The sequence below is a fragment of the Dysidea avara genome, chromosome 13 (assembly GCF_963678975.1).
Source record: "Dysidea avara chromosome 13, odDysAvar1.4, whole genome shotgun sequence".
Lineage (NCBI taxonomy): Eukaryota > Metazoa > Porifera > Demospongiae > Dictyoceratida > Dysideidae > Dysidea > Dysidea avara.
In genome coordinates this window covers 9,152,349-9,167,875 of record NC_089284.1, presented here as the reverse complement: position 1 = coordinate 9,167,875, position 15,527 = coordinate 9,152,349, and the positions used below count along the sequence as shown (strand labels likewise).

At 37.1% G+C, this 15,527-nt stretch overlaps 1 protein-coding gene across 1 annotated transcript; it reads left to right on the top strand.

Annotated features, from left to right (window-relative positions):
• The first annotated feature begins 9,501 nt into the window (after positions 1 to 9,501).
• Positions 9,502 to 15,300, top strand: LOC136242711 (sialate O-acetylesterase-like). Its single transcript, XM_066034162.1, has 7 exons — positions 9,502 to 9,584; positions 11,045 to 11,203; positions 11,711 to 11,880; positions 11,934 to 12,072; positions 12,193 to 12,379; positions 13,860 to 14,082; positions 14,488 to 15,300. The coding sequence occupies exons 1-7, from the start codon at positions 9,503 to 9,505 to the stop codon at positions 15,130 to 15,132; spliced, it is 1,605 nt and encodes a 534-aa protein (XP_065890234.1). The 5' UTR covers position 9,502; the 3' UTR covers positions 15,133 to 15,300.
• Positions 15,301 to 15,527: the final 227 nt, after the last annotated feature.

Sequence of the window (15,527 nt, the reverse complement as noted above, 5' to 3'; positions counted from 1 at the left end):
CCAATTGTCACGGCGATCGGAGCACACGTTCGAATTTTATAGCAATTTTTGCAAGTCTGCGAAAATATGGAAAAAAAAACGAAGAAAAAAATCGAAACTTTGGCAGCTCATATCTCGGAAATGGCTGGAGCGATTTCCTTCAAATGTGGTATGTAGACTTCCCTGGCTGGCGGGCAACTCTGTAGCAAATTTGGTTCCAATCGGATAAGGGATCACCGAGTTACAAAGGTATGAAAATGACGTTTCCTTTCTTCCTGTCAATATACCCACGGTGTGGCGCGCCGACTTCTTGGGCCGCACGACACACTATCGTGTGTCTTGATACATAAATAAATAAATAGATGAATAAATAAATAAATAAATCACCAGGCACGATTCTGGCGGGGGGGGGGGGGGGGGGGTCACCGGAAACCAGTCAGTTTTGAATGGTGTATTCTAAAAGAACAGCCTACGAAACCTGAAGTCAAAATTCTTGGTCTAGAGCTACAATTTACATTTCATAAAAATAACTTTGATTTATCTCAAAATGACTGAAACTGCTTCCTTGGCACCTTTTAGTGTATAAGTACCTCTAAAATGTTTATTGCATTATAATTACTATATACGTATAGTGCAAAATTTACAGGGGGGGGAATTTGACAATTCGTAGTCCAGTTCAATGAAATTTCCTTCCCAAAATTAGCACTTTGTCAAACTTTTGCTTGTCAAAATACTCAATCATCCAAATTTTCCCTAGTCAAATATTTGTGCTCTACAGTATTTTGATCTTCCCATAGCTAACTAGCTACTAATGACCTACATAAGTAAAGCAGTCACTTTATCTGATTTGGAATTGGAAACCTGTCAGCAAATTTTCTAGAACTGCCCGTAGACTCCTTCATAATTGCCAGTCACCTTTAGGGTAATTGCCAGTTACCTACAGGTGGCCAGACCGCTTTTTCTCAACATGGCACTTATCAATTAGAATTCTACGAGGCATAGTGCTTATCAATTAGAATTATAACTGCCTGCTATTTTAATCGATAAGTGCCATACCAAGAAAAAGTGATTTGGCCACCCTAAAATATTTGGTAGTTGCATGTTGCACTCAAGAAGTAGGTTAGGTTCTCATCCACCAATACTCATAAATTAATATCAATGCAGGTGGGCAAGGTTATCTTTATAAACTAATTGTGATTTGGAATATAACTGTTTAGTTTGCTCTATAGCCATTTATTAACTTTGATGACAGCTGTGCTAAACCACCAATGGAACAAACAATCATTGATAGCTATAGTAAGGAAAACAATGATGTGGAGATTCAAAACTAACAAGTGGTCTTAGGTGAATGTTACTAGTACTGAAGTGTTGTGGCAGACATTAGTAGTGACCTTCACTACATTTAGTAGTGATCTTCACTAGTTTGTTCTTACTGTGTAGGTAGACATGGAGTGACAGGAGTTGTACTGCATGAAAGATCAGGGAGGTGAGCAGCATTTAGACACATTAGTATATGACAATAGTTTAGAACATCCTCTCCCTATATAGTCACTTGTGTAATCACTAGGATGTGTGCACTGGGTTCATGTAGAGTTCAATAAGTGCAATCACTAGAATTGGCTTCTGTTGGTATAACTATGTTGGCTGGTGGTTACTAACTTCTGCTGCTGTTACTACATGTTTATACAGATTGAATTCCTCTGAACCGATATAGATCTGTATTACTAAGTCTCCTCAGGGGGTGTATCCATTCACTGGACTGGACTACTGGACTGGAATACTGGACTGGACTACTGGACTGGTATATTTTGGTTTTTGCACATTATGTGGTTAAAATTTATTGAGTCTCACAAGTCAAGGGCCCTGAGGGAATCTACAGCCCACTACTAAATGCTGAATATGAGCAGTAGAGTATGCAATAACTGTCTTTTAATATTTTCACTGTGATTTATTATGTCCTACAACACTTATTCCCTACCCTGGTGTACAGTAATGCTGTAGGGAATGTATATCAGCAATAATTAACCAGCGATCGACTTGCCAGTTGACAATATCCTTCAAGATATCCTTAGTGTGAGCTCAGGAATTGAGCTAACATGAACAGACTTGTTTTCAGTGCCGCGGGACGCAATGATTATAATTAAGCACATGCTGAAAAATTTTCTAATCCGTAAGCCTTTCTCCAGAAGTAAAAGTCTTGCCACGCAAGACTATAGCTCACACTAAGGATATCTTGTCAACTGGCGAGGTGATTGCTGGTTAACTATTGCTGATATACATTCCCTATAGCATTACTATACACTAGGGTAAGGAATAAGTGTTGTAGGACATAATAAATCACAGCAAAATTATTAAGACAGTTATCGCATACTCCACTGCTCATATTCAGCATTTAGTAGTGGGCTGTAGGTTCCCTCAGGACCCTTGGCTTGCGAGACTCAATAAATTTTAACCACAGAATGTGCAAAAACCAAAAGTATGCCAGTCCAGTAGTCCAGTCCAGTAGTCCAGTCCAGTAGTCCATTCCAGTAGTCCAGCCCAGTAGTCCAGTCCAGTAGTCCAGTCCAGTGAATGGATACACCCTCTCCTCAGGGGTGGATCCAGACTTTAGGGGGTGCACCATCACCAGGTACATATTCTATGTCTTATGACTTATATTTTTGATGCAGCAGTTTTATGCACAAATAATTACACTTAACTTTCTAAGTACTGCATGTAAAAAAACAGTGACAGTCATGCATGAGTTTATGGTTATGAGTTAAACAAATAACTATAAGGAAAATTAAGAATTTTAAAATTCAATAAAGGATCATAGAAAATAGTCTCTATTCACCTGGAGAAAATGATGAAAATCATCCGAGAGTGGTGGTTAGATCAGTAACATGTATACATATGTGCTCAGTAGTACTAGTGATATCATGAAGTGTGTTCTGTTAGTCCAGATTTGTGTTAGAACTAATTATCAAAGTTTATCCTAAAATCATCAATGGAGGTGTGACTTCAGCCACATACATTGAGGGGTAAACTGTTCCATTAATTTTGTTAATTACCCTGTTAAAATGTCTTTTTCTGGCATCTGTTTTGTGCCTTGTGTATATATAATTTATATGAATGACTTCTGATATGTGCTACACGCAAATTAGTATTCAAAAGGTTCTGTAGCATTAAACATAGTTAACATAAACACTCCTGAAGACCATACAACATTACAACAAGACTTAAACCAGCTATCCAAGTGGGCTACAACCTGGCAAATAGAATTTAATATATCCAAATGTATAACATTTTACGAATATCACATCTCCACACTACAAGTAGCTATTCAATGTATGAAGCTCAACTAAAGTCAGTGAAAGAACATAAATATCTTGGAGTCTGGATCAATGGAAAACTGTCATGTGCATGGCAAACTCACATCCTGAATACTTGTAACAAAGCAAATCGAACACTGGGATTCCTACCAAGAAATCTAAGAACCTGCCCTACTTATTTGAAAGAACAAGCATACAACAACTAGTGCTTCCACTACTTGAATATTGTGCTCCTATTTGGGACCCTCACCATGCAGACATCAACAAACTAAAGTCAGTGCAATGCAGAGCAGCAAGATTTATTCTCAATAACCATGTAATACTTGAATAATTTGGACAGTGTAACTGTGATGCTAAATGATTTGAAATGGCCAACACTCCAAAGTCATCATAAATATCTTAGATTGATCCACTATTTAAAGTTGTAAATCGTCTTCAATTAATACCTGAACAATATTTACCCTCACCCGCAAGACTGACATCAACTAGATCAAATCATCCATGTAAATTTTACCATGTTCAAACCTCTTGTGATACTTACAAATTCTCCTTCTTCCCCAGAACAATACCTGAATGGAACAGTCTCCAAATCAATAACATTAATAACCTATCCCTTGCAGATTTTAAACTTGTATTAACTAATAACTAACTTAATTTTTGTATTAGCATTTTACCCCTTTAGGGGCTTTGCTAATTAATGAAATGAAACATGTTACCTCCTAAATCGATGATATGATAAGATGAGTAACCTCAACTCCCAAATATTTGTGTGGAGTAACTTCCTCTAATTGCTGAGCAAGTAGAGGAAGGCTCAACACAAATATTTGGGATAATTGGCCATCACTGGTATAGCTGAAGCCCATATGCATGACCATACAGTTAGGTAATTTAATGGTTATCATGAATGCCAAGGAAGAGATCATCCCCAAACAAATCATTTAAATACGTATCATCAGCATGTAAGCACAGACATTGAGTTCATTTCCTCTAATAACATCAGATACATAGATCATTAATTAACAAAGATGAGGAAAAGCTGTGTGCCTATGACAGACCCTTGTGGGACACCACTTGTAACTCCTGCACAATCAGAAACCTATCTCCATCTACAGCACATAATAAGCCTGGATCTATATATAGCTATACTGAAGTATATAGTCTTCCTCCAAAGCCAATTTTTTTCAACAGTCTCACGATACTTTGCAGAAATCTAAATATACAACATCCACCAAGAGTGACTCTCACCACTCTCAAGAATAGTAGTCATCTTATTAAGAACACTTAGTAGCTTAATATGACCCATACATAGCACAACCTGTCAGTTGTTCACTTGTTGGTCTACGATGATTAAGCATGAAATCTTAATCATAGATTCAAAGATAATAATCAAACTTAAATCAAGATCATTAGAGATCATTTGTATTATTAATAAATGGCTATAGAACAGACTAAACAGTTTATAAACAAATATAACCTTGCCCGTGTTCAGCTGCATTAATATTAGCCAGTGTTTATTCTAGAATTTCTCTTTTGGTGGGAATCAGGAATTTGGGAAGTGACCGGGTGAAAGTCTACATAAAGCTATAGTTGTCCAAATTCACAACTATGTAAAACAGATATAACTCTGCCAGCCTGCATTGATATTAGGTTTATAAGCTGATTTTTGAGTATTGGTGGATGAGAACCTAATATGTACATCAACACAAAAACAGCAATCCTATTCAGAGCACATGGAGGAAAACATATTCCAAAGAAACTTTTTTAAACTAGAAGACAGAAGAACATGACAATATAGTTAGTGTTAACCCAGCTAAACAGAAAACCTCAAGTAAAAAGGCACTACTTTAACTCAAGCAAAAGAACACTGGCAAAGGAGGCTGAAGCTTAAGAAATCAATACCAACTGAAAAAGACCATTTAAGCAACCAGCTAGGACCTACTCAAGGTACATAGGACAGTAGTCTAAGGATTTGAACTCAAACACCTCTTTTTATATAGTAGTTGAGTTTGAACACCCCTGTTTTCATTTGCCTGTAGCATGACTAGTATAAATATAATAATATACAATATTATACAATAATATACTACTGTATACACTATTACAACTTTAACTAATGGAAGTATAGCTACTTTGTTTTTCAATTGATGGACTAAGATTAATTGTTTGGCTACAGGCCTGTCTCTGTGATGTGGGAAGAAAACCATTACCTTGGCTTTTGCTGAGGTACAAGCAGGGGTCAGCAACCAACTAATTAGCGCACAATATCTCCTACCAGATTTCAATGAGATGTTAACAAAGATTCAAGAATTCCAATCAGTTTCACAGAGATTTTGATCATCTAAAAAAACATAGACATGAAAATTATGTTAACAACCACTCATAATTTCCAGGAATATCCGGAAAATATGAAATGAAAGGTTTCAGATTTCAAGAATCAACTTACAAGATTTTAAGCTTGTTGCCGACCCCTCGTGTATGAGCTACTGGACTTCAAGGAGTGCCCAGACTATATGTGGTGTTAGTTTATAGGTTCAAAGATGGTGCCACCATTGACAATATGACTTGATATACAGTATGTTATAGTTCTCTGATGCCAAAATAGATAAAGTGCACTATAAAAATTACATAATATTATATACAGTAAGTAGAACTTAACAAATCCAGCAAATAAGTTTTACCTATGAAAAAATAATATAAATTTTATTTAATTTTGCCCTTGGATCAGAAATACCCTAATGCTTAATTGAAGATGTTGTCAAATCAAAGATTGCACATATCATCTACCAAGATATCCAGACTACTCTAGCAAGAGTAACCCATCTGTGTAAAGCATCCACCTGCTTAAAATTTCAGTCCAAAAGTGGTTGGCTTTAGACAAGCTTCACTGTATATGCAAATACAAAGCCAAGAATTAAGAAGGTCAGCATTAGTACTTACAGTACATTGGAGATGGCACTCACTATAAATCAGCATTACATTGATATCAGTATAATTATATCATCAGTGTTGTAAAACAGTATGACTTATTTAGTAAAGATAGAGGATATTTGTTAATGTGATGTGAGGGTGAAGAAAGGGAATACATCCATGACATGAAAGACAAGGACATTTGACAGGAAAGTCAAGGAAGACATCAATGTGAGTGATATGAAAGACAGGTAATATAAGGAAGACAGGTATGTAAAGAAAGACATGTGTGACTAGGAAGACACAAGTGGAAAGTAAGACAAGGCAGACATGGATGACAGGGTAGACATAGAAGACATGCAAGGCATAAAAGACAGAGAAGAAATGGCAAAGGAAGAAAAGAAAGACATATGTGTGACATAAAGGAAGAGGATTAGGCTAGGTAGACATGGAGTGACAGGAGTTGTACTGCATGAAAGATCGGGGAGGTGGGAAGCATTTATAGACACATTAGTATACACTAGTTTAGAACATACTCTCCCTATTCACTTGTATAATCACTAGGATGTATGCACTGCGACTTCAATAAGCGACAATCACTAGAATTGGCTTCTGTTGGAATAGCTACATGGGCTTCTGTTTGTAAAACTACGTTGGCTTGTAGTTGCTGACTTCTGCTGGTGTTGCTACATAACTACCAGTTATGTTTATACACTGTCTAATTGAATTCCTCTGAACTGGTAAGGGATCTGTATTACTAAGTCTCCTAAGGGGTGGATCCAGGGCAAGGGGTACACCATGACCAGTGTGGTAGGCACATATTCTATATGTTTCATGGCTGATATTTTTGGTGCAAAAGTTTTATGCACAACTAATCTAATAAAATTATACTTTCTAAGAGCTGCATGTAGAAAATAGTAACAATCTAAAGTACTTGGTAAAGGCAGAGTCTGTATATATACCAGAAGGCCTTATAAAGGCCTAAGATGTTTATATTAACTGCACTAAGTATGTTTGAAAAGTAGGAGAAAGAAGAAAAAATCCATGACTGGACCTGGGCAGCCTCAAACCTGCAGCCATTCAATTAACGCTCGAACGCTTACAGGAGTCTGCCAGGTGGTCAGGATATTTTCTTCTTACTATTTTCATGTATTTGTATCCATTGGAACCCTAGAGAGTGACTGTGCATAAGTTTATGAGTCCATATGAAGTAAGCAAGTAGCTATAAGGAAAATTTAGGGATCATAGAAAAAAAAGTCTCTATTCACCGGGGGAAATCCAATCCGGCCATGTCTGGAGGTTAGTCATTTATGTATTGGATAAAAATCATCTGATGGTGGTAGTTAGCTATAGATCAATCAGTAACACATATACATATGTGCTCAGTAACACTAGTGATATCATAAAGTGTGTTCTGTTAGTCCAGATTTGTACAAGAACTAATTATCAAAGTTTATCTTAAAATCATCATTTGACTATATTGAGGGGCAAACTGTTCCATTTGTTATTTACCCTGTTACAAAAAAAACTATCTGATTTTGTGAGTCTTGTGTATAATTTGTATGGATGGCCCCAATATGTGTTGTACATGAATTAGTATTCAAACATTTCTGTAGTATTGGTGTTCCTATATCCCTTTAATATTAGAAACATACTTACCCCCTAAGTCGATGATATGATAAAGATGAGTGCTGTAACCTCAACTCCCAAATCTTTGTGCTGAGTAACTTTCTCAAGTTGCTCAGCAACTAGAGGAAGTTTTGAGCAACTAGCCATGGAGGAACACTCAACACAAAGATTTGGGACAGCTGGCCATCACTGATATTGCTGAAGCCATGCATATGCATGACTGCCAAGGATGAGATCATTCCCAAACATAAGCGGCGGAAATGGGGGGGGGGGGGGGGGGGGGCTAGGGGGCTAAAGCCCCCCCCCTCGGTCTGCTGAGGGGGGGCTTAGCCCCCCCTCAGATTGATATCACACCGAAATTATCTTTCTTGGAGTGGGGCTGAAAACCGTGATAAAGATCGAGATACTCTAATAGAGCAGTCACTCTAATAAAGTAGTCAGTGTGTGGCGAGCTATGTAAGGATTTTTATGTAGTTTATCAGCTAGAAATGGTAGCTGGTGAGGTGGAAAGCTCTTGTCAGTTGGTTGTGACCTTTTTTTTTTTTGTTTGTTTTTTTTGGTCTCACCTTACCAAACTATAGAAATAAGTCTGGGTCAGCCCAGCCCCCCCTCATATCAACTACTTCCTCCGCCGCTGTTCCCTAACAAACCATTTAAATCAGACTGTAATTTACTATGTAGGTTAGGTAATTTAAGGATACAGCACAAGTTCTTCAGTGCTGGTCACATACTGCAAAGCTATAATAATCAATGAAGTCAGCAATTCCAGTAAACAGCTTAGTGTCATGAGCAAGCACAAACACTGAGTTTATCTCTTCTAGGTAGATCATTATTTAACAAAGATGAGGAAAAGCTGTGGGCCTAAGACAGACAGCACCACTTGTAACTCCTAGACCTATACAATCAGAAACTTCACCTCCAACTACTCATTTGTCTTCTATCACTGAAATAATACTGAAATAGCTAGTCTTCTTCTAAAGCCTTTTTTTTCAACAGTCTCACAATGCTTTGCAGAAGTCTAAATATATGACATTCATCCACCAAGAGTGACTATCACCACTCTCAAAAATATAGAAGGCATCTTATTATGAACATTTATATAGTGGCCTGAATGGCACAACCTGTTAGTTACTCACTTGGTGGTTAAACATGAAATCTTGGATCATAGATTCAAAGACCTTGACAACAAATAATGTCAATTAAACTTACTGGAAAATATTATTTGTGATCCATTTTTTTAACATTGGAAGTACATGAGTAGACTTCAAATCCAACGGAAACTCTACTATCTCAAATGAATGAATATTTTTCAGTGGCCTATGAAATAATCTGCTGTTTCTTTAAAGACTTTATGATGGGACTAGCTGATTTAGAGGGGTTCAAACCAAGTGACTTCTCATGGACTGCTTCCATCTCAACCTTAACATTATAGTGTGTAAATTCCTTTCCCTCTGCCCATCTAAAATATTATTGGGAATAGAAAAGGAGAACTCAATCGCCTACTCTTTCCTGTGAAGTCCTAAAATGATTTTAAACATAGTTATGATATAATCAGTTTCCTGTTAGTGATATAATCAGCTTCCTGTTATAACCACAATAGTGTGACCACAATAATGCCAATCCTTTACTATAAATGATCAGTATGTGTTGGTAGGTGTACAGAACTATATAGCAATATGAAGCTGATATTACTACTGGTGACTATTCACACAACACTATGGTGTGGTGTATATGGTGGAGCTGACACTGCTGAAAATGGTGAGTGTGCGATGATGTGTGTAGTCAGTGTGATCTTTGGAGGTCAATTCTTGTTTGTTAATTCACTTGGTGATCGTATAGATGTGCAGTCTCACTTGTGTTCTAGATTATTGTTCAGCACCACCAGGCTACTTCTCTTCTGAATGAGCTTACCCCTACTACCAGTTCTTCAATGCAGCTGGCTAGTGAGAAGAGGGCTTCCAACTGGCTTACCTACCTTTCTTTCAAGCATCACAATTTTTTTCTACACAAACTATGTTCCATGATGCTGTTTCCCTAGTACTACTGTATTGTTGGATGAAAACCATCAGCAATTGTCAGATATCTACCAGTAATCCTGCACAAATACCTTGGCGATTTACCATACCAGCACCATCTGTTAGAGCTATTAATTGGCTGCTATAGTTTATCTTTTTTCCATCTCACTTTACACTACTTCCATTACTATTTATTTATTTATTTAATAATGACTTAGCTGCAACTATATAGAACATATATACAAGCAACTGGTATGATGGTACATGTGTCTACCAGCACCCCGGCATTACAGTTGGAGTTATTAATTGGCCAGTATCAGCACAGCTATAATTTCTTTCTTTTTGTCACATTTAGCTACATGTTTATTGTTAAGTAGAACTGTCTGTTATCTGAGAATAAATGTAATCACACTGCAAGGCACTGGTAACAAAAAAAAAACATTTTTGCCTCAAAGTTGGAGGCAATAAGAGCAGAAGACTACGATCAGAAATAATGTCACCACTTAAATTCTATTCCCAGACATAATGTTTTTGTAAACTGTTGTTGCTGTATAAATACTTATGAGATGCATGTTCCCAGGTCTAAATATTGGGCTTGTGCTAATATAGCAGATTATAGTTGCAATACCATGTACCTTTAAATGTACAGTAGATAGGGACCCGCCGATTATGCTCATAATTTTACCTATTATGCTATGCTGCACTGCTAAAAAATTCACCTATTATGCTTACATTAATGCTCAATATTTACCTATTATGCTCGATTATGCTCAATGTTCATGCCTTAGTTCATATGCTTTGCTATTAGTTTAACACTGCATAGAAAGAAAAAAATGAGTGGCTGAAACACAAATAATAAATTCTTGCTGCATGTAAGAGAAAAGATCGATATACTCTAATAGAACAATCAGTTTGATGATTGTTCTATTAGAGTTACTGATTGCTCTATTAGAGTATATCAATCTTATTTTGCAATTGTCATTTTTCCAGCAAGAATTTATACTATCGTACAAATATTTAACCTATTATGCTGGCATTATGCTCAATGCTTTTAGGTACCTATTATGCTCAAAATTACGCCAGCATAATCGGCGGGTCCCTAACAGTAGATTTGTTCAGTGTCAGCATGATTCCTTCTGCTATAGCTAATGGACTGTGTTTATTGAAGTAGTGTTAACTATGCTCTTCCTTATTTTATTGTAGATGGAGATTTCAGTTTAGCAAGTTACTACAATGACCACATGGTGTTACAGAGAGCTCCAATGAAGGCCACCTTGTGGGGATACCTTCGTAATAATGCTGTAAACAATTTGGTGACTGTGAACTTCAACAATAAGAAATATGATGCTGTTTACATTAAAGGTTAGAGTAGCAACTATTGTGATGCACTATTTGCTACATTAGCAAACTGAGTCCAGCACTTTCATGACCAGGAAAGGACTCAGAGTTGAGTTTGCTTCTCAGGGGCCAGTGGCTCCATGGGATCTCCAAGATATCCTAAAAGAACAATACAGGAGTCAAGCATTTATTAGCCTTTAATAAACTGCTGAATCATTCTCAGATTCAACTTCAGAGGATCTAGCTTTCAAACATTTCCCTGCATCTGGCAGATCATGCCCTCAGACCCCTTAGATTGGCATGCTAGTGTGCTTAGGAGGTACCTGAATGAAAACCAGTCACCAAAATTCCTATAAAGAGTTGCCCATGCATGCAGGGAAACACGGTGTTGTTGGTGATGTGTCGGTTAATATCACATTGAAACTTTGACAGTGTAGAACTGACTGCCCTAGTATAGTGTGTACATGTGAAGACCACACTGTACAGCATGTCTACACTAACCATTTACTGTTTGTGTATATATATTTACAGATTCTCCTACAACATATCGGTGGAAGGTGACAATGGACCCAACACAAGAAGGCGGTCCACATGTCATTACAGCCACAGCTGGAGATCTTACCCTCACACTTAATGATGTCTTGTTTGGTGATGTGTGGATATGTAGTGGTCAGAGTAACATGCAGTTTACTGTGTCATCTGTAAGTAATACACAACATATTACAAGTGCTTGATTATGGTATCTATGCATAAGGTGTTCAATGCTACAGAAGAAATAGCAGCCTCTGCCAATTACCCTGAGATCAGGGTATTCACAGCATCAATGAAGGAATCGACTAAACCTGAAATTGATTTGTTGGGTATTAATCAGATGTGGTCAGTGGCAGGACCTAGTGAGTGTCATCTATAGAAATATTATCAAGCCAATCCTCAAACATTTTGTTAGTCTTGATATTTTCAATCCATAAAGTACCATATAGTTAAGTTGTTTAAATCACTATAATACTCTATAGGTACAATTGGACATGATCATTGGACTTATTTCTCTGCAACTTGCTGGTTCTTTGGGAGAAATCTTTATGACAGTTTGAAGTATCCTATTGGACTTGTAGCAACTAGCTGGGAAGGTACTGCCATAGAGGTGTGGTCATCTCCAGATGCATTGGAGAAATGTGAAAATGATGAACCCCTACCACCACAGTACGTAATATAAATGAATGTACACATACACAAGGTACATCGAGGGCATAGCCAGATGTTTCGTCATGCCAGGGCCTAGCTACATACTGTATCTAGGTGATATTTATGTAATATGCAAAGCATGTCAACCTAAGGGGAAGCTCCCTTCAAGAAAATTTCTGAAATTGAATCTGAGAGTAAATTCAAGAGACTGAGTGTATATTAACCCTTATAAGGCCTTCTGGTATACAGGCTCTGCCTTTACCAAATACTTTAATCATCAACATTTGCTAGCTGTTGTATTAGGGTGACTGCTCTATTAGGGTATCTTGATCATGATGTTTAAAGTAAGCATTTTACATGGGTAGCTAGGTTACTGACTATTCCATGAGCTATGCAGCATTAATGTGACAGATCAGACTCACGGTAGTTTGTCAAGTGGCCAAGAAAGTATAAGTACACATGTCTAGCACAACTACTACTGTTACTTTACACGTAACACCAGTTTTGCAATCCTTACCACAATTTGCATGATCTTTTTATCTTTACCATTTTAACTGGACATATGAGGAAAAAAATTTTGTACCCACAATCGATGCTTGAAAATTCTTTTCCATTGTGTGCAACTAATTAATATGAAGCCACTGTTCCTTGGCAGCATTAATTAGTTACAAGTACCTGTACAAGGAAAAATTAGAAATTTATATATATTTGAATAGGGATAAAAGGCAAGGAGGTCATCTACACCTGTAGCTATACTATAGTGGACATCTAATTCCTATATACTTCAGTCATATTACTGAAGTAGGAATTAATGTCCACTAGTATATAGCTGAGGTGTAGAATGACCTCCCTTGTTTCCGCCTTGCTTTTTATTTCTACGATCCCTACTTAAATATAATATGGCTATTTGTTAGTTTACTTTTTTTAACAATGGCTAGTGTACCAATGTATAACCATATCAAAGAAAAAGAATGATGCCAGCCAGACAAAGCGCTTGCCCCAAATATCAATTATTGGAAAGTGCTGTTACCATTTTGCTTCATTTTCAGCTTTGTTCCACCCTTTATACCATATCAAGTGATGACTTGATCCCTAGCAACATGCAATCTAGGCATGTGACAAAAGAGCCATGAGGTCTGGAATGTTTTTTGCATTCAAAACTGAATCTCCTATGGCAGAGGAGAAACCATTAAGATTATATTTCTTTTTTATTTATTTATTTGTTAAGGCTTTACAGTACAAGTGCTAAAGGTCTGTAGGACACCTGGTCCTACAGCCTGTTTAAAGTTGTTACATAAAGTGTGTTTGAAAAGGTGGAGAAAGGAGAAAAAATCCACCTGGGCAGCCTTGAGCCTGCAGCCATCCGATTAATGCTTGAACGCTTACAGGAGTCTGCCAGGTGATCAGGATATTTTCTCCTTGTCAATTTCATGTATATATATATCGAATACTTTACTTTCTGATAATTGATTGCTGTACATACACATTTTTTACATAGATCTGACATCCCCACTACTCCATCAGTATTGTGGAATTCCATGATTCATCCCTTCCTGAACATGACCATATATGGTGCTATCTGGTACCAAGGAGAAACCAATACTCTAAATCCTGACACATACAGTTGTACTTTCCCAGCAATGATTGATGACTGGAGGGCTAAGTGGTATGAAGGAAGTCACAAAAGTACAAATAAAATGTTTCCATTTGGATTTGTTCAGGTAAATAATAATTGAGTTATGCAATTTAATGTAATTGATGAGTATGTGATTATATAATTGCTGCTGTAATTTGTAAATTAGGATTCTGAATTTTTAGTTACTCAGAGGTGTTAATAATTGAGTAGCTACTCTCAAATGCATGTATAAATACCTGAAGCATTTTATGAATATTCCAAGTAACAGCAAAGTACCAATGTGAATGTTTGTGAATAGCAAAATGAAATAAATCAAGCTCCCCACAGCCTTCTTGGTGGCATATAATTGGGTCACATGATTTGACAAGCAAGCACTTGAGTACTTCTTAATACTATCCAAATACCAAAGTCTATAATGATAATCCAAATTATTTGCAGTACTTTGTCTCAGCCCTATTATTAATATACTATTCTTTCAATCCTCTTTTAGCTTTCCACAGTGGGTGACAGTAATGACACTATGAATGGATTTGCTGACATACGTTGGCACCAGACAGCCGATTATGGATATGTCCCTAATGCTCGTATGGAGGAAGTCTTCATGGCTGCTGCAATGGACCTGGGTGATCCTACCTCTCCTTTTCATTCTGTCCATCCCAGAAGCAAACAAGATGTAGGATATCGACTTGCTTTAGCTGGAAGAGCTGTAGCATACAAGGAAAAGTCACTATACTACACAGGACCCACAGCCAATGTAGCATATTATTCACCACAGTTTATCGCAGTACACTACACTGATGTAATGGACAATATTCTGGAAATCCGATCTCAGTCTGGCTTTGAAGTATATTGCATAAAGGATGGGCAACCAACCTGGGTGGAATCATTTGTGTTAAAAACAGTTAGAAATTTTGTCATTATTGATAATTCCTGTGGTGCTGATAATCCACCCTCTCATGTCCGCTACAGCTGGAGAGATTATCCATGTGATTTCAAGAAGTGTGCTGTCTACAGTGGCGACCTTCCTTCACCACCTTTTATTCTACCTGTAAGACGAGCAAGCATTTTAAAGTGGCTGAAGCATATTGATTTACATTCAAATTCATCATTAACATTACACACATACACCAGTTAGTTATAGCTGCAGTGGCTGTATTAGTATTATATATTATACTATATAATTACCAGTATTGTACAATTTTTTTAATTTATTTATGTATTATTACTGTGTTAACTTCGCAAACGAAGACTTTACACAGCTTTGCAAGTATAAAGCAAGTTACACACAGATGTACAATTAGTAACATGCAATCTTGAACAATCCTACTACCATGGCAGAAGAGAGGTGGTTATTCTATCAGGTAGGCCAGTGATAAAGTATTTTCACTATAAAAAGCAAAAGCTACAGCACTTCTAAAATTGGTACTGATCCATCAATTTGGTGACAATAGTTCACTAGACAGGCAGCACAGCTGGTTTGCCTATGATGTAAAATCAATACGACTGACAATTACTTTCAGCTAAAGCTTT

What these genes read in the sequence shown, in the direction of transcription:
- LOC136242711 (XM_066034162.1), top strand. Translation starts at nt 9,503, where the DNA reads ATGAAGCTGATATTACTACTGGTGACTATTCACACAACACTATGGTGT. An exon ending in AGCTGACACTGCTGAAAATG is followed by an intron (nt 9,585 to 11,044) that starts GTGAGTGTGCGA and finishes ATTTTATTGTAG; the next exon opens with ATGGAGATTTCAGTTTAGCA. An exon ending in GTGGTCAGTGGCAGGACCTA is followed by an intron (nt 12,073 to 12,192) that starts GTGAGTGTCATC and finishes AATACTCTATAG; the next exon opens with GTACAATTGGACATGATCAT.